Source organism: Aulostomus chinensis, chromosome 10 (genome assembly GCF_037954235.1).
Source record: "Aulostomus chinensis isolate RoL2024-O1b breed Wild chromosome 10, RoL_Achi_v1.0, whole genome shotgun sequence".
Taxonomy (NCBI): domain Eukaryota; kingdom Metazoa; phylum Chordata; class Actinopteri; order Syngnathiformes; family Aulostomidae; genus Aulostomus; species Aulostomus chinensis.
In genome coordinates this window covers 9,030,983-9,054,762 of record NC_141329.1, presented here as the reverse complement: position 1 = coordinate 9,054,762, position 23,780 = coordinate 9,030,983, and the positions used below count along the sequence as shown (strand labels likewise).

Below are 23,780 nucleotides of genomic sequence, written 5' to 3'. Positions count from 1 at the left end.
AATTGGGTGTTTCAGTCATATTTAATTAGTTAGTAGTTAATTGTCTCTGACTGTAACGCCGGTGACTCTCTGTACAAGTGTAACCAAAAATCATCCAAAACATTTTAAAATAATTTTCGCAGGACTGCATGTGTTAGACGATGTGTTTGGAAGTGCAGGAGAGCTTAACGGGGGCAGAAATGGCGTCTTGTTTTGTGACTGAGTTCCATTGAGATGCCAGTGACCATGAAAAAGAAAATGCCATATTGGAGATTGTTGATAGCGTTAGCATTTAGATTTGATTGCTCCAGTCCGGACTGCTTAAGGCCTGTGAGGCAAATACCTTGTGAAAAGGGCAATAGAATGCAATATTTTGATTGATTTTAGGTCACAGCAAGAACTGTCTTGGACGCTTTCTGACCTGCAGACCTTTTCTCTACATTAAACCTCTTCTTTTCTTCTTCTTTTTTCATAATCCTTGCTGCCTTTTTCCAATTTCCTCTCAGCCCTTAGTTGTTAAAAAAGCTCCCTCTGTCTTTTCTCAGTTCTCTCCCTTTCCTCTCCAAACATCAGTTTCTCCATCTATCTCTCTTTACCCCCTTTCTCAGCCCTTTTTTCTCAGTCAGGGGAAGCAGCAGTCACTGCTTGCAGGCACCCAGAGGAACAGACCTTCCTTTGTCTGTCTCCACTGTAGGAAGATGAGTTGTCGGTCCACCCAGTAAGCCCAGTATAACGATTCAGTTTACCAGTGGTGAGCCAGCCCCCCAGAATGACTGTAAATCAGCCAGCCACTCAAGCTTCATTCCAGGGCTCCATGCTCTGTACAGGCCGCCAGACTCTCAGGTATTATAGAAGAATGATGGAAAAAGCAGGGTGGTATAGAGGCAGGAAGGCTGCAGGCCTTATACGTTACTAAACATGACTAAAATGCACAATGACTTTGAAACCAGAACAGACGCAGAGCCATTCAAAGACTCCCTTCCTTCTTGGAAGAGTGCCAACATGTGAAACTATTGCAGCCCAGTTTATGACCTCATGCCATGAACTTAGGGCAACCGGAGGGAACTGCTGATGATTTCACTGTTACGTGACCAAGGCTGTCGAGTTCTACCGAGTTTTTGTTTTTAATTTATTTGTTGAATTCAAATAAATTGTAATATTGAAAGTGTTTCAGCCTACAAAGACTAATATGGGCTAGACACTGTTCATAAATGATTTAGAGTAAAGTTGATTTTACCCATGAACAGCCCTCAAGACTGGAGGCTTCACTTTAAGCCTGACAGACAGGAAGTAGGGGGAAACAGCCCTGTATGTATTTGTGACAAATTTGTCCTACTAGTGCCTCTGGAGCTCACTAAAGCATGTCACATCTTGTGCAGTGTTTAAATAGAAATTTGTTGGCTTCACAGGGTGTGCCAGATATGACAGACTGATAAATCCACAGTGACAACAAATCCAGGCTAGGTGGTCAGGCTAAACTAAGCTAAGATACTGTTGGTTCGAAGTGTTGTAAGAATGAATGAAAGGAATGTTTACTTCAGTTTTAAATTTAAATTCTTGGTTTTACATGCAAATTCCTCAAAATTGCTTCTAATTTGGTAGGAATATCAGCAGCTTCGCAGAGAACCCAGACTGATGGCTCAGCGCCATGAGATCTTTGAGCCATACTTCACTAGTCTGCCTCCTGTAGTGACATCGAAGTGGATCACATCGTTAAACTTCTTGAAAGGAAGTTAAGAACTCTACATTTCAACAGATGCGTAATGGAAGTGTTATCAAGCGGTACGAGATCATGTGACCTGTCCCTTCTAACTTGCACAGACATGCGGGCCCTTTTGGGACGGGAAAACCAAAACATCCAGTAACAATGACTGTTCTGATTTTCTACTTCATTTCAAAGCTGAGATATCAACATGCACAACATGACCCTTTGATATCGTTTTCACTGGTTTGACTCTGTTCTCACTCTCCAAACGTGATGAAATCATGAATAAAGCCTGGGTTTTTTGTTAATATTAATGGCTGATGCCTTCACAAAGAGATCAATAGACGGCATAGAGACTTCTCACCGGCTTTGTTGTGCTCTCGTCTTGGATCACACAGGAATATTGTGGAGATGCCAAGGTGACTGACACCCAGCCAGCAAGGAAATGATTTGATGCTACGGGAACACTATGAAGTGATTAGTGGAGCCTGTCTCCCTTCATCTCTCGCCCTGTACCACCACTTCACTCCATGTGAAGTCACTAAATCTGCTCCCCGAGCCTCCCTCCTTGTCGCCCATTCTCTAAGATGATGAGAGGGTAACAGTAGGGAGTTAGAGGAAGAGAAGTGGGTGTTGTGTAATCCAGAGGAGAGGAGAGGGATGACGGGAGGTTGAGAGAAGAGCAAAAATAAAAGGCCGGACAACAGTCTGACTCAGTCACGTCCTGGTCCAGTTCAACAGATGGCTTCTTGCTTGATATTTGCAGGGAGAGGAGAAGAAAGTGTGTGTGTATGTGGGTGTGTGTGCATTTTGTATGTATGTATACACATGCCATGCTGCTCACTGTGCTCCACATGGGGAATGTGTTATTGCTCTTGCGCTGCATTCCTAAGAGCATGAGGAAAATCTCAACCCCTTTTAACCCCCCTTCTCAGCTGTAGATCAGCTTTGAAGTTTTTTTCTCTTCTCTCCTATTGACTCTCTCTCTGTCTTTGTCTCTCTCTCGCTCTCTCTCTCTCTCTCACACACACACACACACACTCACAAAAATTGTATTTACATTGTTGCATCTGTCCATATGGAGCATGTACACTCTGTGGTCGCTGCTCAGTCAGGCTGTATTTACATGGGACGAGGAATTGGCCGCAGAGAGCCCAACTGTTGTGACACAGGTGAAGGAAAACAAGCTAGTTTGCCTCCCTCTTAGCCTACCTTCTCCCTCGAGAAGGGATTTAATGGACAGATCTCCTTCCCTCTGCTTGCCCCCCCCCCCCACACACACACACACACACACACAAACCATGTCTGTGAAATCTGGAGCTGTTTATGCATGTTTTTCTATGTTGATGCTCCCAAACAACAACTCCTGCATGTTGTTCCTATTAATAGTCAGAACTGGAGGATTTGTTATCCCCATCCTGTTTCTTGCAACACTATTATATAAAGTTCTTCTGACTCAGAAAATGCATGATCGGTATCCGCATGTATACATATCCAGTTCAGTACCACACATCTGATGAAGTCTAACAGCAAACAAAGGCTACACAATAACATCATTTCACCTCCAAAGGATTAGTTGCTAAAACTCATCTTAATTGGCATCGTTGTACATTTAATATTGTGGTATTGTTGTGTTCCAAGCACATGAACAGCTGCAGCAGCGTGTGTATGCATGAACTGTAGAGGACGGATGAGACACGTACTGAAACTATCCCATCAGTTAATACATACGCATTTATATCTGCATTACACTGCAGTCTGCAGCACTCAACACTCATTTAATTCATTCTTAACTTTCTGTACACCACCTCTGTGAAAATCTCCCAGTGCTCATCCGTAGTTTTCAAAATTTGCCCGGAAAAAAATCTTCTAATTTCAGTGTTTGCCTGAGGCCTCTGCTTTTAAAAAGTAAAGTTGGAGAGGTTTGGTTTGGTTCCCAGTATGCTGTGTGGGTTCCCCTGCTCCAAGACGAGTCTGTAATGAATGTGTTTTACAAGATGCAGCAATAAAATATGCATTGTTATCATCCGAACATTAGGGCGAGCTGCAGTAGGATGCAAAAGTCAGGCAGAAGATGCACTTTTTTTGTTGTTGTAGAGATTAATGTAAGATCCTTTTCATGCTACTTATAACATTATGAAAAGATAATGATATTAAATTATTAAGAGTCTGTATTTTAAGCCCAGACAGATGAAAGGAGAATATTAAAATACGTATTAAAGCAGTTCAAGCTGAACATTTTACATTCATGGAGCAACATTAGCAGTCATTCTCACCCTGGTAAATTAAAGTGCATGTTTACTCAGTTGAGTCAGCTCTGATTTGGTCCGTATTATCTGATTCTGGGGAAATGTTGCTCAGCTAATGGCTGTGTTGTGTGTTTGCTGTTTGGTGATGGCAGGGAGCAGGCAGGAGAGCTTCTTCACCCCCACTATCTCCTTGCTGCTGCTGAAAGTGATGGGGTGAAAGTAAAATGAAATAATGAGCTACAAGGGAGACTATTAATGTATGATACTGGATTTTTTTGTTCAATATTACAGTATTTTGCCACTGATTTGGCCAATAATTACTCATGTCAATATGATCTGTATAAAAAAGGTTAGATGGTTCATGCATGTTTGGTACAACACTGAAAACGCACATAAACAGTAGCCATGTTTCCATTCATGTATTTTGACGTGAATTAGAGAAGGTTGAAGGAAAGAGTAAGTGAGCAAAACTGGATATGAAAACCTTTTTCTTTTTTTTCTTTTTTTTTAATAAACTCCGGTAGCAAATCTTTAAGTCACATGATTGACCAGCCATCATTGTCTCTTTATCTTCCTCTCTGGAAGGCGGCAACATGGCCGGTACTGGCTGGTACACTGGAGCATTTATAGCTCCAACTGAAGGAAATTCATCAAGACGTTCTCCATTTTCTCTGTTTCTTTTAACCTGCTCTTTTTGTTAGAGCCACGTAAAATGTTACGCGTGCCGTTTTACTTCTGGCGGCCTAATGGGCATCTCCTTTTTTGCGACATGTACACAGTTCACTTAAAATTCACTTGATAATGAAATGGAAACACAAATATTGTGGATTTGAAAAGTCATGTTTTTCTTCATTTCCAAACCACATGGAAAAGCCCATAAATCATATACTTAACACACTGTTTCCTGAAGACGATGAGCAAAGAAGAGGAGACGAGCAAAACTGAGCTGATATAAATACTGACATCAAAGTAATATTGACAAATTACACCTACAGTCAATTTAGAGTATCAATCAGCCTCTTGATGTCTTTGGACTGTGGGAGGAAGCTGGAGTACCAGAGAGAACCCACACAGGTACAGGGAGAACATGCAGACTCCACACAGGAAGACCCTGTGCTCGACCCGGGGCTCGAACCCAGAACCTTCTTGCTGTGAGGTGACAGTGCTGACCACTGCACCACCGTGCCGCCCCTAATTAAAAAAAAAAAAAAGACCAGTACCAAAAATAGCATTATTGATCATAGCTACTTTAAAGGAGCATTTTTATTTTTATTTTGGTGAATTAAAAGTTTTACAGGTATTTTGGCTTGGACCATATGTGAGTCCTTCATCTCCTTGTGTGTGTGTGTGTGTGTGTGTGTGTGTGTGTGTGTGTGTGTGTCTCCTCTATGTATGTAGGTCTGTATTATCTAATCCAATCTGTCCCTAGCTCACATTCACACTGCCAACCCTGGAGGGTGAAGGGACGGAGGAGAGGATGAGGCCTCAGTTGGAACATGAAGAAGAAAATGGAACATGGAAAAGGGGGCAGCGGAGTGTACTCGCCAGTAAACAGAATTCTTCCTGGAAGTGTTCTGACTTTAAAAGGGAATCCTGCACAAAACAGATTTAAGAAAACATGCATGCGCTCACACACGCGCACACGATTGGCAAGTGCAAGTTGGCCTCTACGTTTGGAATGTGCTCTGCAGACGTTTTCATAGCAGACAAAAGAAAAGAGACACACTTGTGCGTCCAAGTGGCTTTATTATTATGGTTAATTAGTATGAATAGAAGGGGACTGAGGAAGACATTAACCTCATTTGTCCACAGCTGTGCCATCATATGGACCAATCAGATTTCATGTCCTGTAATATTGTTTGATTGTGTTGTTGAAGACACATAAACTAGTAGGGGAGTGTAATAAAAGCCAGGTGGGGTGAAGCAAGCGAGGCTGCATTAAAAATAGAGTTGCTTCTAAATAAAACACTGATGTTAAAATAGAGTTTTTGCTCCATCTCAAGCCCAATATTACCCTTCAACTTGTCTCTTGAGCACTCCTCACCCGGCTCTGCTCACTCCTTCCACGTGTTGTTCTCCTCCGAGGGCAGATTCACATGACGTGAAAAAGAAGAACAGAGCTTGATTCAATTACTCTGCGGATGCACTTGATTTAGTGGCTCTTTGATTAAGCAGTTTGGGAGTGATGCATCGAGTTGGCATCTTTTAAACTTTTTTTCATTTCTTTTTTCAACGAAGCGGAGCTGATGTGAGCTGATATGCTGTCAAGATGCAGATTATAATGAAGGCTATGAGATCCATGACTCAGCTTCCTGTGACAAATATAATTATGGAATAACATCAGGTTTTTTTTAGAAGATATGATGGAGCCACAAAATCACTGTTTATGTCACTTGATTTGTCCTCTCCCAGACTAATAAAGGGACACAACTTCATAAGACAATTCTATTGGAAAAGGGAATTCTTCCCTGACTTTTAAATCCATGGTGATTCTATCTTCTGGCCCCTCTCCTGCACTGCTGTTGGTAAATTTTTGTTTCTCTGCATTGCCTCCAAAACACAGATGAGTCACCACTTTCGAGCCGTAGTGATCTATCCAGGGAACTCATCTCTGGGCTGGAGGCTTCGTCAGAGGAGGCTTGTTGGTAGATGTCTGGTTAAGAATAGTTCCTTGTCCCCTGGGCTTTTGTTTGGGGTGTGGTGCAGAATTTTACTAAGAATTTCTCAATACTGTTATGGCGGAATCGTGAGAGACAACTCTCCTCCTACTGACAGATGGTCGTGTGTGTTTGCCTACTCCTGAGTGAGGTTTCTCGTGATTGGGGGATGGGTTTTTTTGGGGAGGAAGAGGAGGTGGAGAAGTGTGGGGAGAGGTCAGTGGAGACACAGCTGGTGAGACCCCCACTCCAACCAGCTGCTGCCTCAAAAGAGGCCGTCAGCAGCCTGCCTGCCTGCCTGGCTTTACATGCCCTCTTCTCCTTCTCTTTCTGTCCTCTCACCCCCCCCCCCACCTCCTCTCTGTCGTGCCCCCCCCCCCCCCCCCGCAGACTCAGCCCAGCTGTTCGAAGCTTTCTGCTCTATGCACCCTGACCCCGTCAGAAAGAAAAAACTCTGTGCTGCATCTACAAACAAGTGTGCATGCTCTTGAGTGAACACACACACACACACACACACACACACACACACACACACACACACACCAGTAGTTCAGTGGCTCATGGGGGGGGGGGGGGGGTAGGCTTGAGGCTAGAACAAGTCCACCAGCTGGGTCTGGGTCCTTCACGGTAGACATCAACTACCTCTTGAAGAGCCATACTTCATACCAAGTGTACATACTTAATACCATGGCTGACATTTACTTTCATTTTATCTGTTATTACAGTATGAAGATGAACTTACAAGGACTCGGTTACTCAGTGAAATGATTGCATCATCACCTGCATGTGACCATAGTTTACTAATAGGGAGTGGAAACTAGTTAATGTTGATAACTGATATGAAATGATATGAAAGTATGTCCTTTCCTTTTTTTATGCGGCACTGTTAGCATGAGGAAATTGCAGAAAATCACATGTATTACCCAGTCATGGGTCACGTATGAATATGGTTTCATACACGCAATTATACAAACAAGAGTTTTTACTTGAAGCCCATTAAGCTTAATGCTAATTTTAGCCTGCGAATATGCTCACAACTGAAGTAGTGGTGTTTCCATCAACATATTTGGACGCGTCTTAGAGACAGCTAATAGAAGTGGCAGCACAAGTTTAAAAAAAAAACTCCCTCAGTTCAGTAAAAACAAGTTTTTATTCTCATCTGAGGTGGTTTTCAACTTAAATAAATCTGCTAAGCAGAAAATGGAAAGCCCTTTTTTCAATAAGCTCTAATGTCTTTAACTTCCGTGACTAACTGACCAGCTGTTTCCATCTAACTCTATTGCCAACATGCTAATGCGAAAATTAGACCCTTACAACTGCCTTGATCCCATTTTATCAACCTAATAGTGAGTTTACAGTAGCCTGAACAAGCAAGAATTATTACCCTGCATAAGTCATCCAACAATATGTCAACATGAACTACCCAGCAGTTTTTTTTTCTCTACTTGTGTTAGTTAGCATTTGCAAAAAAGTATTACGACTATGAATGGTGCAGCTGAGATAAAGTAAGTCACAATGGGAAAAAGAAAAACCTGATGATGTTTGCAAAGTGCAAGAGTTCACCAGTGTTATTGTAATTAATTCGAATTATATTGAGAAATGTTTATCTGGTGGAGGGATGAAGGATATCTGATTGATACTCCAGGTTGATTATTTCGCTGTTCTGAAATGAAAAAGAATTCAGTAGAAAGCTAACAGACGTAATTTGCTGTTCATGTGATGAAATATGCCAAAACACCTGGATTATCGAATGATAGATAACTAGAAACTTTCTAAAGACATCCATCCATCCATCCATCCATCCATCCATCCATCCATCCATCCATTTTCTATCTCGTTAAGGGTCGTGGGGGGGCTGGAGCCTATCCCAGCTGCTTTTGGCCGAGAGTTGGGGTAAAACGTAAACGGGTTGCCAGTCCATGCAAAGACATTTGTGGATTAATTTAAAAACAATAATCATCCATCACACAGCTAAAAGCAACACTGTCACCTAAAAGTCCTGTAATGTCAATTATTTCTGCTAATTTAGCATGATATTCACCCTCAGATTCAGAAACTGAACAATACAAGTTCAAATTTAAACTGAGGGCCACCCAAGCTGCACTTTATCACCCCTGGTCACAGTGGGCGCTGGGGTGCCACACCCTCTCTCTCTCTCTCTCTTTCTCTCTCTCTCTCTCCCCTCCGATGCTATTGTTCCCTCGATGACAAGGCCCACGTGCCCCCCTTTTCAACATCCTAGTTGGGGGTAGGCGGACTCTTTGTCTGGCTGCCATTGTCCCAGACACACGCTCCCATTTGACGGACACACGTGCTGATAAAAGAGAAAAGGAGCAGAGGAGCAGGAGGGGCCACTGCTGGCCATTATTCCGGACGGCAGTGGCGGTGAAAAGACGAGACGCGCTAGCCATCTGTGGTGCGTGTCTGTTATCTTTAGTGACCGGCTGGGACTGCACAAACACTCTTCTTAGTTCGCTAAAGAATCCGCCTCTCTTTTGTGTGGCCACGCTTTTCTAAGGGCAGGATGCCAGAGGAGGTGGCTTCCATTTGCTCTGGCTGGGTTCAGCTCTGCGGTGGGGAGTAAAACAGTCTGATAAGGCTGGATTGGACCTGATTTCCTGTGGTAGAAAGAGGCTACAAGTATTTTCCTCCTCTCCTCTCTATGTCCAATGGCTGAGTGTTGTCTCTGTGTTTTCTAGCAACAGACCTAAACACTGGTGCACTTGTCTTTCTTCTCTCTTTCTCTGTGCGGCCTTGGATGACCCAGCCTGCTAGAGGGTCTTCAACCCACTAGTGTTTACTTGGCTTCTTCACAACCACCCTCCACTTCCACTTTTTAGATTTTTTGGGAGCACACTGATGTTCTCAGAACTGAGAACACGGATGAGTTTCTGGAAGTCACTGCAGGATGTTTTTGACCAGCTGAAGTGCTAGAAATCTGTCTCGACTTGTTTCCTGATGGATGTCTGATTTCCTTGTTCATCTCTTCCTTCCCTTCCATTCATCAATGAATTCCTGCGTTCATTCATTCAGCCTGAACTTTTCAAAGGATTGCTCCTTTTCATTTCCTGTTTTTATTCTCTCCTTTAATTCTCCTGCAGTTCCTGTTTCTATCTCGCTGCTAGGCCTTCTTCTTATTCTCTACAATCTGTTTGTTCCCTATGCTAACTCCTCTCTCACGACTCTTCTTTTTTTTTAATCCGCCTACTACACTGACGTCCATTCCACCTCCAGAACAGTAGGTGACAGTACGCCCCATTACAGCTGGTTTCACCCTTTGCGTCACATACCAGACAAGTTAGCAATCTCTTGCCGACAACATTCTTACATTGAGAGACTATGAAAAAAAATTGACCACTTTATGGTGCTGTGCTTGCCTCTTCATTGGTCTGTCATCGTTTTGGACCCTGCGGCCATCATGATGAAACCTCTGTGACATTGCACCGTTTCACCTAAGTGTTTACATCCTTTTCAGTTGGGAAAAGAGAGAGAGACAGAGGTAATGGAAGACATCCAATATTTATCTCTTTCAGTCCAATTTTAGTTGGACAATGAATCAACATTTTCCAACATGATCATACCGTTTTATTTATTGTGTCAATCCAGGTATAAGCAGATATAAGCAAAGCAAAAGCTAGACATCTCACATTAGTTTAATACAGTATTAATGTAGTGATTTTCTCAAAATATGTGGTCAGTTCACATGTTTGATACCTGTGGACCGGTGTTGAAGACCAGGGTGGGGTGACTACCCTTTGTCCTCACGATATATGCTGTCAGGGGTTGGATAATGTCTTATTAAAATTATTACACTGATGACGTAATTATAATGTCAAATGTTCATATGAGAAGCAGTGTAACCTAAGTGCATGTGAGCTTCTGAACCCATGTCCTCTTCCTGTGTTTCTGCATGACCAGCCTGGGCTTTTAGCGGCGGTCGATAGTACACGACCACCTCATGAAGGTCATTCAGTCTCTCCTCTCCACAAAAACTCCCAAATCATTGTAAAACCAGGCCACCTCCATTGTTCATCACAATAACACAGCCTGACTGTAATTTCTTTTCATGTCCCTGCTCTGTAAATAAATATCACTCTGCCTCAGAGATATTTCCTTCCACCCCCCCCCCGTTGTAGTACGTTTCTGTGTCAGCAGATGTTGCTGGTAGGAGGGTTGTTGCGATGTAGGCCAATAGAACAGGACAGGACGATGTCCTCATGGACCAGAAAACACCGTGAACAGATTTGAGGGCAAGTAGACAGATGGTTGTTGTCACTGATTGAAATAGGTAAAGTGACAGATGGATATGCAGACATCTAGGAAACATGCATAAACAGAGTTAGCTTCTGACTGTCTGCAACGTGTAGGAGGTGGCCCAACTCCAGAGAGAAACAAATCACGTCACAATATCTGAAAAATCTTTTAGGTGGAAGAAAAAAAGTGATATTTAGGAGAAACAGAAATCATTTGACTCTACATTTTCAAGCGATTGACATCAGGCCAACTTTCAAATGCTTGCAGTTGAGGATTGCACTTACGCATGCACGCACACGCACACACACAAAATGAGTAATTAGGCAAATGGTGAAAGCTTTAAAAGCCTTATTGATTGTAGACTTCTGCTTGTGTACTTGTTTTACATGTATGTGGATCCATTATGCTGTGTCATACTGACAGTCAACATTAACTTTTTGGGGTCAATACACAACAAAAATAACATCCATAAATCAAAATAAGATGTTATTGTTGTTATTTTGTATATTATATATATTGATGGTAACAGATTTTTCTAATTGCAACTGTTTTTCTGCAGCTTTAAACGGAAATCATGCTGGTAACATGTTATTTAAATGTGCATGTTACAATGAACATTATTGAGTTCATCTTTTACATGAGCTAAAAAACATTAGGTACTAATTAAAACAAACTGAAACAGTAACACGACAAAAATACACACACACACACACACACACACACACAGTTTATGCTCCCATTATCCAGCAGGGGTGCTGTTACACAGGCAACAACAAACACTCATCTCCCCCTCTCCATCCTCCTGCCTCCACGGGACTTTTACATCTGATGGTTACTCTTTCACTACAAATAATGCATTACAGAAAAGTCTTGCATTTTTAAAATAGAAAATTCTGAGGACGATATTTGACGATATTTCTTTCTTCTCCTCTGTCTCCTTCACTAATTCTACCTCTCCCTCCTATCTTCCCCTCAGCAGGAGGACTTTTTGACCAGCACAGGGGGAAGTCTCCTTTCACCTTCAGTGTTGTCACTATCTGATCTCAGGATGGTGAACCAAGTGTGTGTGTGTGTGTGTGTGTGTGTGTGTGTGTGTCTGGATATTCATGCTGAGCCCATACAGTACTTCCTCTGCCTTCCTCTCTCTTTCTATTTTAGTTCTTTGCCACAGTTTCCATTTGTCTCCCAAATATCTTTCACCCTCCCTTTCTCTTTCTCCTCTCTAAGTCCAAAAAGAAAAACCCAATACCACTGGTTGCCATGGGATCCAGTTGCCATGCAGCAGTGAGGTTTTCACATGGTCCCCGTGTGTCTACCGTAGCGTGACAGAGTTGGGATGCCATGTTGATTAGGAGGAAGGGGTGATGAGTCAGTATGTAAGGATTCAAAACCAGCTGCTGCAGCCTAGTTGGCCCCACACACGCGCGCACGCGCGCACACACACACACACACACACACACACACACACACACACCTTCATAGATGGAAAGCTATTGATTATTGATCATGTAATCCAGTGCCAAGCAGTCTGTAAGCATTCCCGTGTATCACAGTCTCATACACACACACACACACACACACACACACACCTGTCACTCACAGCTGGTCAATCTGGCTTTGTGTCTGACGGTATGTGTTATGTGTGGTCCATACTGAAGACACAAGTTGAGAGAGAGATGAATGAGGGGGGATTAAGAAGAGCAAAGAAGAAACCGAGCAAGCAGAATTGACCGGGGCCAGAAATCCATGAACGGCCTGTCAGGTTAAGGCAGTGGATCTGGCTGTTCTGTCTGGCTGCAGCTTCATCTCGTCCATCTGGGAACAGTTTTATAGATCCTGAGCAGATGAAGAAGACAGCATTGGTGGGTTCTTTGGCGGAACAGTGACTAATCAGAATGTATCAGGCTGTCTTATCATCAGCTGTTTAGATAGATGAGGCTAATAATGTGAAATTGAAGTATGACGAAGCTGGAGACCCAGTTGATGCTTTTGAACTCTTATTGACTTATTCTCCATTAACATTATGTAGTTAAGTTTCATAATTGGACTTCTGGTAGAAGACTTTCAGCTGTTGTGCAGCAGGTCGCCATTATCAGAGGATGCAGGTGTGCAGGTGTGGTAAATGGAGTGTTATTTTATTTAGAGCCTTCTCTATCTTTACGGCCTTATTTATACTCACACACACTCAAGCTGCTGTGCAAGGTTCCAACCAGCTCAACTGGAACAGTTTTCAGGTTTATTTTTACAGGTGATATTTTTAGATTGTAGTACAGGTTTAAGTGGTGTGGTATGTTCTTACATCATGAACCCTGCTGCGTTTAATGCAATAGACCACAATGTATCGAGACACGCAAAAGCTATTTCAGGTTTCTGGTGCATGCTTGAAGCATGCATGTACCTTACAGGAAGTGATGTCATGAAAAGCAATTGGTTTTTAATTTCTCTCTCTTGGCTTAGTTACAGTGAAGACAACAAAACACCGATGTTCATTGAGTGAATTTGATATCTTCTCATTTGGTCTGTTGAGATTAATGACGTGTTTTAGTATTTATTCAGCTTCGTGAAAGAATTGTTCAGAGATTGAGGCTTGTGTTGATGAGGATTGTCTTTGGTCTGCTGACAATGACCCCCTGAAAGTAGCCCTTCACCCTGATGGAAGCATTTCTTCCAAAGTGATTCCAGAGTTCCAAAAAAACACCAGCCTCATACATTTAGCTTGAAGCTAGGAGCGCCTGATGAAAAAAGTGTCCAAAATGTCCGTTTATGAGCTCTCAAACACAACAAATTTGTAAAGGAGCGTTTAGGACAGTTTTGCTGTTGTTAATGCTGGGTCTCCTAGCTTTAAGCTAAAGATATGTAGCACCAGGAAGTAACGTAAGAAAAATAAAGAACTTTTTAGGTGAACTAAAGCTGGAAAAAAATTAGCTTTGTGAATTCTAAAATATTGAACCTTTTTTTTTTAACTCATAAAACATTTGGAAAAGCCCATAAATTCTCTATTTATTTAGCTGTTAGCTGCTGGTCATGATCGGTAGAGACTTGATCAAAAAGGTCAATCAGGCATTTTTTAAAGTAATCTTTATATATTTAATAATAGTGTATGTTTGCCAGATTTTATTGTGTATCATGAGAGCATGATTTTAAACTTGTTCATGTTCACACTGTATTAACCTCATTTCACTGGGTTAGATGTGATTTGTCCTCATGCTTGAAGTATTGCTTGGCCTAATTTTAAGTTGCAATATCTAAATTTGAAGATTGAAAAAACACAAAAACTTCGGTTTGCTCTGTACTCACATTTTAAAATGAGTGTTTCTGGTGAAGATACAATAACCGGGGGTATTGCTTGATACTGTATATGCAAGTCTATGCTTGAGGGCCTACTTATTTACTCCCAGTGTCAAATTACTGAATGTTTGCAACCCACAAAAACACACACACACACACACACACACACACACACACACACACACACACACACACACACACACACACCATTATTTGGGTTTGTATTTGTGCAAGAGAAGGAGCCTGGTTGACATTCAGTTTTGGTTAAAATTGCAGTTTTGTAGCACAATGTCTGCTTTGGCAAAGCCTCTCTCTCTCACACACACATACACACACACACACACACACACACTATTATTTGGGTTTGTATTTGTGCAAGAGAGGGAGCCTGGTTGACATTTCGTTTTGGTTAAAATCGCAGTTTTGTAGCATAATGTCTGCTTAGGCAAAGCCTCATACACACACACACACACACACACACACACACACACACACACACACACACACACACAGGTGGAATGGGTGATTTACACTCTTGCCAGAGAGCTTATTTAATGTAAGCAGGAAGTGTGCCTGGCTGGTCTTGTTTCATAACAACAGTACGGCAGCTATAATAGGCTTATGTGTGTGTCTGTGTCTGTCCTGTAGACACTCAGACAGATGACTAGGAATGCACTAATAGACACACACACACACACACACACACACACACCTTCGGTCACATGCAGTTATTTAACACTACATCTAGCAGAGATGATATATCCCCTAAGTCATCCTATGATTTGTTTAAAACCCTCTCTTTTGTCTTCCGCCACAGCATTGTCTTCCCTTCTAGACTTATTTTTAGATCCCTTTCTCTTTTTCACCCTCCTCTTCTTACTGGCTGAGCATCTCGTTCCTGGAGGAGTGAAGAGAAAGGCGGGAGAGGAGGAGGACAAGTTAATGACGATCAAGATAAAAGCTCTATAGAAGTCAATGATGAAAGGTTATATCACCTTTGTTGGGTATCCTATAAAAACAAGAGTTCGGTGTGCTTGTCAGATAACCGTCAGTGATGATTAGGAATAATTACTTAGGGGAAACAAACTATCACGGTATTTAGTTGAGTTGTTGTTTGTGTTTTTAAATGTCACAGAGATGCCAGCAGCTGTTCAACAATTGGAATGTCTGAAAAGAATGTGGTCGGTTTTATAACAGAAGAATATTGCTAAACTGTGGTCATGGACAGTTCCTTGAGAGAAAACAAATGTGTCCTTAAGACCTTTTGATGAGAACAGCGGACAGGATATGCTGAGCCTCCAAGCATCTCGGCTTTTTACAACCCGGATTTCAAAAAAACACTGTGGAGTCGTACAAGGTAGCAAGTCATGTTGCTGGTCATGTGACATCATCACTGTACGCGTGTTTCATGATTAGCAGCTTAGATAAAACAGTGTGTGAGCTACATCAGGTTATGCTCGCATGTGTTTGTGGTGTATAATTATACAGCTTTTTGTAGTCAACATCTACATCTTAGACACGTTTCCCAGCAGGGACATGAAAGTATATCTGACTGTGGTAGAGAGCAAGAGACATGAGTGTGTGTGTGTGTGTGTGTGTGTGTGTGTGTGTGTGTGTGTGTGTGTGCGTGCGTCGCAGCATGTCAGTGAAGCCATTAGACAACAAGGACCAATTTTCCATTGTTGGAGGGTAAACTGCTTGGCTGATGAAGTGGCATCATGGAGGACTGGGAATCCATGAGGAGAGAGATATACTGTGGCATTGACCTCAACTCTGCACCAAGTTACAGTCAGATTGGCTTCATGTAGGTCCAGATACCTAATCTCAGCCCTCCACTCCTGTCTTACTGTCTAACCCTAAATCCACAATTATATCCTTTCATTTCAGCGCTCATAACTTTAGCTATGTTTGCATCTCGCATCCACACAACACTGTCATTTTCAAAGTCAGAAAACCAGCGTTGTTTTTTGGACTTTCCTGACAACTTGTGATACGATACAAGAACCTGAAGTGAAGCATCCTGTCATCGTCATCCACTGAACAAATACATCCCGTTTGAATTTTGTATGTTCCCACGGTGATGGACGCGCAGCTCAAATATGTTGATGCATTTGCTCTGCAATAAGTACGTCCATGTTTCTGCCACCTTGGCTGTGTTAACTTCAAGCTATTTCAAAACAGTTAAACTGTGTCGTCAGTCCAAACAAAGATCAACGTCTCTGAACTACTGTCTGCTGCTTCCTGTATATACTGGCATACACACACCAATGGACAATGATGTCATTGTTTTTCCGGGCTTTTGTGTATGTGTGTGTGTGTGTGTGGGGGGGGGGGGGGGTTGCTCTGACAGCAACTTCCAGCTGTCCCTGCTAGGTCACCATCTAACTTACATTCTTGTGACGTCTTTGCCACCACATGTCTGTAACTTATTTGTGTTAAGTTTGAAACACAGTTAGACGGCTATGCTAAAGACTATAACCGCTTGATTGAGAGGTGCACACTAACAGTGTGTCATGGCTTTCACCAAACAAAGCTGTTTAATGGGAAATGAATAAATGGGACATGGAGATATAAGCTTAAAGAAATATGTCTGTACTTTTTTCCCCCTCTCCCACAAGTCAGAAGCAGAACTTAAGTCCTGCCATACAGCAACTATGAGGTGATCCAATTCCTCAATTACTTCTACAGGATGAGGACCGATGGCTCAACCCTACCTAGATTTATCTCTGTTTATATCCCTGCACCTCTACCTACATCCTTGCCCTTCCTCAAGGCTTGGCACAGCAAGATTTCCATTTTTCCTCATCACATCATTGATAAATATCAATATTATTCATTTAAGCAAATTTAAAGATGCTGCAAATGCTGCTCCACATCTGATAGAAGAGTTGATCAAAATAGTGTATAAATCAGGTCTGCAGCATGACCCACAAACCCCAGAGACCTCGTGTTTACACTAGATTTACTTAAACTGTTGCTGTTGAAATCAACAACATTTCAGCAAGTGCTGAAGTCTCACCTCATCTTGCACCCAAACACCTGCACCTGACTGTTCTCTGAAACAGAATTCTCTGAGTTGTTCAGATGATTTTCCAGGAAATGTTTTCCCAGCTCGGGAATCTTTGGAACCTCCCAAAACAACGATCTCTAGGTTTCATCACATTAAAAAGGAAGTAAAGTGTGCTTAAACATCTGGCTGTGTGTCTGTGGCTGCGCTCCTCTTCATGTCCAGTAACACCCCTGTGGACCAGGCTACATTCCAGCCCTCACACACCCTGGTTCTGTTCCCTAGCTCCAGTTCCAGCGTCTGTCCCTAATCTCCGGCACTTGTTCTCGCCCTCTTCCCCAGTGCACTCTTGACCAGTAGGTCTGATGCAGAGCAAAGAAAAGTGTGTCACCACCCGCTATGACTTGCCCCGCCACCCCTCCCGCTCTCTTCTCTTCCTAGCTCTCTTTCTATCCTCCCACTCCCTTCTTTTCTCACTCCCAGGATTTTGCGCATCAAACATTGATTTGTCTTTATTTTTAGCGCAGCTGTGAGCCTGCATGCCATGTGCAGTTTTTGTGTGTATCTGTACACCAGATGCTCATCCCTGCTGGGTCATGGGCAGTTTAGATTGTGTTTGGGTGCATCAGTCTGCATGTATTTGTGAGTGTGTGAAGGCTCCTTTTCCAAGTTAATCCCTTAAGAAGAGGTGTGGTTCTTTCTGGCTGTGCGCTCGCTTGCTCGCTCTCCTCCCCCTGCCCCTCACTCCAAGCGCAATATCATCACACGCTCTGTCCTCGCCTCCTCTCATCTTTTTTCTCGTGCTGTTGTTGTTGCTGTGGCCGCTAGTCCAAGGGAGTTCTTTCTCTCAGCTTGTCATCTGCTGTCATTTCTGTTGCAAGATGAGTGCTTGTGGCGAGATGGGGGAGGCCATTGAGCTCAGGTGAGTCTAAAGAGAGAGTAGGAGGTGTGTGTTTGTACAGGAGTTGGCAGGTGATATCCAACATATGCATGCATATTCACCGTGACTGAGCCCATATTTATCCGTGTCTCTGCATTTGTACGTGTAATTTAGCACTTGGGTGTATTTTAAACTGGGTCGCTGTAGCAGTCAGTACCTTGGGCTTTTTTTTTTCCCCCAGCCTCGTCTCTTTTTCTGATCGTCAACTTGACCCTATTTGAAAAAAGAAGACATTTTCAAGCTCTATAGAGGTCAAGTGGGTTTTTCATGGAAGTTGGGGTGTGTTGGGTTACTGGCTACGTTGGTATTTGCAGTCTCTGCCAAACTGATAATAGTCTAGCCTGTGTCCACAAAGCTCATAGTGGCTAATAGCCTTAGCAGATGCATTAGACCCATGCCCATATGGAAGAGATTAAACCTGCTAAATTGATACAAACACCCAAGGTTTTTTGTATTTATTTATCTTTTGCACAGCATCTGTGCAGTACTGCATTATTGTGCATGTAGAGATTAGAGCGTGTATTCATGATTTTTCTTGTGCCAAAAAAATGCATCATGAAGGAAGAGACTCTATAGCTTTAATTTTCTCCTGAATCTCAAAGCTCTATTTCTTCTCTACCCTCTTTCTGTCTGTCTCTCAGCCTTCACGACGACTCGGTCGAGAAGGAAAGCGCCCGTGCGTTTTAAAAAAACTGAAAAAGATTGCAGTGAAGAGAATTGTTGTGAATAAAACGAGGACAAATGAAGCCTAGCGAGCAGCAGTCAACAGGAGGCAGAGGATGAGAGGAGGGGTGTGAAAGTTTGAAAAGGAGAAGGTGAAAATAAGAGAGGAGAGACTGCATAAGAGGAAAGCATAGACCTGGAATGGAGAAATAAAAAATTTTCATGCTATAAAAAAGAATGAAGATTTTGTTATTTCCTTCGCCGAGGACTTAATTTGATCACTGGCCTGTGTGAAACTAGTCGTAAAACTATCGGAACAAGTTAATAAAACTCTGGAGGCAATCTGGATCAAATGGTGGATCCTGAAGATTGTTCAAGGCCGTTGTCAGGATATAGATTTGAGTGGTATTTATATGGACATGTCATCAATAAAATTCCAGCCAATTCCCTGAATCCAGATGAAGCAGTTGAAAATTGAAGAACGGTGTTGATAATTTTCTGGACCGATGATCTGGAAGATTCAACTTCAACTGGCTGTTGATGACACTGTGTTCATATCCTCTGTCCATGTAGCCTCCTTGGCGGAGGTAGACGCTCCCTAGGTGTTTTCTAGGGTGGTTATCTCTGGCCTTATGACCTCATAGCAATAGCAAAAATAAAATGTGTTTGTATGCAATGTGAGAATGATTGTAATACCACATGACATGACGCATTTTGAGAGATCTTGGCTGCAGATGGGTGTGAAAAAGAGACTTGAAGATGAAAATGTTTCTTCAGCGCAGGAAAATGCAGCACAACTTTTTCGACCGAGTTCTGATTGCGTGAATGCAGGCTGCAGCCATCGCCCTTGGTGTGTTCTTCGCTGACACAAACATCTGACGTAAACCTGCACAATTGGAGCTAAAGGGTGGAGTTGACAAGGCTTTGAGATATGGCAACAGCAGCAGCAACATTAAGTTTTTCACTTTGGGAGCATTTTTTGTTTAATGTACTTGAGCTGTGATGTTCAGTTAAATAAACATGACAGTTCCTTCAAAAATGAGTCAGTCCCCAAACACCCAGAGTTCTATGTACATCTGTTTTCATTAAGCTTTTAAGGGACGCTTACAAATAAGTGACAATTTTTTGTTAAAAATGAGGTTCACTTTTTGGGTTCTACATCGAGGTATTAGCGTCCCTATGATACCTGCTCTGGAGATGAAGGTGTAGCAGCGCTTCAGTGTCATATCAGACTGTGATAAAGTGGCTTGTGGCAGCAGTCTAGACTGATAGCACAGAATACATGGTGGCAACAAAGCATGACATTATGATAGCGGAGCCTATCGACTAGACTGCTCTACTTCACGCATGGCTGCACTGTGTTTAGATTAGCCCGCCCATACACACACACACACACACACACACTTCCCGTCACAGTTATAACACACATTGGAATGCAGGCGTTTATGTAGACGTTTCCACGTATGCAGATACATATCATATACTTGTGCATGGACTGTATTTAAATAGAGGAACACACACACACACACACACACACACACACACACACACACACACACACACACACATACATATACACTCATACACAATAGGAAACATCCAGACAGCTAGTGTGGTCTGTCCCCTCTTTGCCTGCTGTTCCAAGGGCAGAGAGGGATTTGGGTATTGTGCTATTAATCTGCCTTTCTTTTGAGTCTTGGAGCCCAGTCTCACTCACTCACACACACACACACACACACACACACACACACACACACGTACAAGCACATGCACATGCACACACTCATCAATTCTCAGATTTTGACATACACACTAAATGACTTGTTTTTTTTCTGACTAAAAAAGAAAGACAGGAATAAATTTCCCCTGCAGTTTGAACGCACAGACAGACAGACTGACAGACAGTACCCCCCCACCCACCCACACACACACACACACACACACACATAGGCTTAATGTGTGGGAAATGAAACAGTGGCAGGCGGGGCAGTGACACAGCAGCTTGATAAGCCTGGAGGAAGCGGATAATAGGTGTGGGAGCTGTGTGTGTGTTTCCTGGTGTTGAGGTGTGTGTATACATATGTGCTTGTGTGTGTTTGTATGAGTGAGTGAGTGAGTGCATCTCAGAGGCTTCACACTGTCTCTGAGCACAAAAGCTTACACAATGTAATTTGAAGTTTTTGCAGCTAAATCCTATTTGGAGAAAGGATGAGGGTCAGGTGATGGTAAACGCAGTTTTCTCAGACTGCAGCTGCAGACTTGTGCCACTGGCGTCTGCTCTTCCCAACAACAGCTTTATCTGCTTTTTTTGGGGGGCTGGGGTGTTAAGTTTATATTGAATTAAACCGATTTCACGGCTATTTTGCTTGTGTGCTGTGTGAATTGCATGTGTGAGAGTGTGTGTTGTAGTGTTGTGCAGCCGTCTAAATGTCAGAACTAATGTAGTTAGCTGTTCATCCACCATCCACTGGAAACCTGCCATCCTCCATTATTTTGTCGTTCCAACTCTTTGACTCCAATGTGTCAAGCTCTGTTTGCTTCCTGTTTTCATTGAATTTGAGTTTGAATGAACTGAATATGGGTCTTACTTAATTTGTTTTGATTATCATTTTCTCAACAGCAATATTTAGCTGAGATTACTACAGTCAGCGTACTCATTGTCTGAGGAACTCCAGCAACATAGAAAGTAGTTTGTAGGGCTGTACAATAGAATTAAAAACAGCAACGTGTTACAATATTTGTTTTTACCATCATCAATATTGGAGCCCCTAGAATGGATATCACTCTGTCAAACTGACTATGCTCCAAGGGTTCAGTGAAACTGAAAGGAAAAAAGGCAAAAAAGTTGAATGAAATTTAAAATAAGATTTCTCATTACCAATAGACAAGTTTGTCAAGTCTGTCAGTGCCGATTGGAAGTGAAGCTGATCAGTGACCTGCAGAATCAGTTGACCCATGAATAAACACTGATTTTATCATTAATACTGAAGGCAAAAGCCTGATATGAGAAGATTTCTGTCCAGCGTGAAATAGCTACAATTCAGATACAAAGTTGTGATGACCTGTAACATTTATTGATCTTTTTATTCACTGCTGGACACAAACATGCAGTATAAAATCCCCCTTCATGAAAAGGAGAGACTCATAACTGTTTGTTAGAGGAACGTTAGAAGTCACACGTCTGATCTTGGATGAGCGGACTGAATCACCTCGTCATGATGACAACATCTCTCTCACCTGTTACTGATACAGCACTACATTCCCAAAGTGCATTGCAGCTTGGGTCACAGTGAGCTACTCAATCCCATTATGCAAGATGACCACCAGCTTATGCACTTAGGACAGCTTTCAGTAATGCTTCTCTCTGCCCAGAAACCCCTCCGAAAGATCATATTGCATTAGAGGCTCAGAGGAAGGACAGGATGTGTGTGTGTGTGTGTGTGTGTGTGTGTGTGTGTGTGTGTGTGTGTGTGTGTGTGTGTGTAAGTCAATGTCAAGCTTATTAGCGACCATGTTCTCACTCTTGTCCTTGTAATTTATCTAACTTACTTTCCTTGGACACTGATGGCGACCCATTGCTCATAGACTGACAAATACAACATAATCAATATGACCAACATGGTGGGCGGGGTGAAGCCAACGGCAGGATGACAAACGATTAAGCCGCCATCTGGACATATCTGCTATTAGTAATGTGCTCAGTTTACTTGCAGCTGAAGAAAAGATGATTGTGATAAAAGATTTTGATTATTGAATAGGTCTCAGTGTCTTTGCGTCAGTTTTGATGCATTCATGTGACATTTTTTGCCTTCTTAATTGCCCTAAAAAATATTTGGCATGGGCCTTTCTTCATGTGAAAAACAATCAAGGAATATGCCTCTGCCAGAAAAACAAAGTATGGAATATCTTTCTGGTTTAATCCGTATCGGCTAGCAGCGCTGAATAGAAACCATACAAACTGCAGTTTAAGACAGAGAGACAAGTGAAACACTGACCTCTTTGAGGGGCAAGTGGAAGAGTTTATATCAGTGTGTGAGTGTGTGCGTGTATGTGTGTGTGTTTTAGTAGAATGATATAAAGTGACAGCTGAGCCACAGCCATGTGTTTAACTATCAGCCTGTGTCTACTGTCTGTGCATTGCACACAAACACCTACACACCCACAGACATGCACACACACACACATACACACACACCCTTCACTCACAGCTACATAAACCACCTACACACTGCAGCACTCCACTGAGCTTTGTGTGCTGTTGCCAGAGAGCTTCTTTGGGGGTTTTTTTGTGTCATCGTGGCGGTAAAGGCTGTACGTGGCTCTTTAAGTCTTTACTTCGGCGGCGCTGGTGTTTCCACTCTTTCTGTGGAAATAACTTATTGATATTGTGATGGATTGCTCTGTGGGATTGTAATATTGATCTGGAAAATTTCAGCTCTCCACCAGTCTGTTCCATAACCATTCAGCTTACTGGCTGATGATCAGCAGCAGATACAGAGCACATTTGACTCAGTTTTCATGTGAGGACACATTCTATTAGAATGCATCGAATTGCTGAATTTCGCAGGTTTGTTCCAGTAAATCAGTTCCAATACAAAACGTAGAGGTTGTTATGTCTCAGAAGGTGCACCAACAACCACCATCTCTCTCCCATTCATTCAACAAGCAGCCTTAAATGTCACTTCAGTGGTGACTCAGCTAATGTGGAGCCATAGAGTCACAGAGTTAATAAAATTCACATCAGGCACACACAGAAATGTGACCTAGTTTCTGGTCCCTGCAGACTTTAACTGACATTAACCCGGATAAGGACACTGACGCTAGCATCACCAAAACTACTCCCCCCCTCCTCTCTCTCTCTCTCTCTCTCTCTCTCTCTCTCTCTCTCTCTCGCACACACGCACACACACCCAAAGGGAAAGCGACAGGTGTTGCGTGTATGTGTGTGTTCGTGTGAGAGAGATTAGAAAAACAAAGAATTGTGTCATAGCCAAGATAAATAAGGGTACTTGTGCTGAGACTAAAGTCTGACCTGAGA

The 23,780-nt window shown here is 42.5% G+C and overlaps 1 protein-coding gene across 3 annotated transcripts in view; it reads left to right on the top strand.

Moving 5' to 3' along the window:
- numbl (NUMB like endocytic adaptor protein) overlaps positions 1-23,780 on the top strand; it is a 53,599-nt gene that overhangs the window by 8,195 nt on the left and 21,624 nt on the right. The window contains exon 1 of one of the 3 annotated variants that reach the window (XM_086215903.1): positions 17,894-18,061. The exons of the other annotated variants lie outside the window; for them this stretch is intronic. Within the exon in view, the coding sequence (XP_086072029.1) occupies positions 18,021-18,061 (41 nt within the window). The 5' untranslated portion in view covers positions 17,894-18,020. Of the gene's footprint in view, positions 1-17,893; positions 18,062-23,780 lie in introns of those variants that run through there. 3 annotated transcript variants of the gene reach the window in all.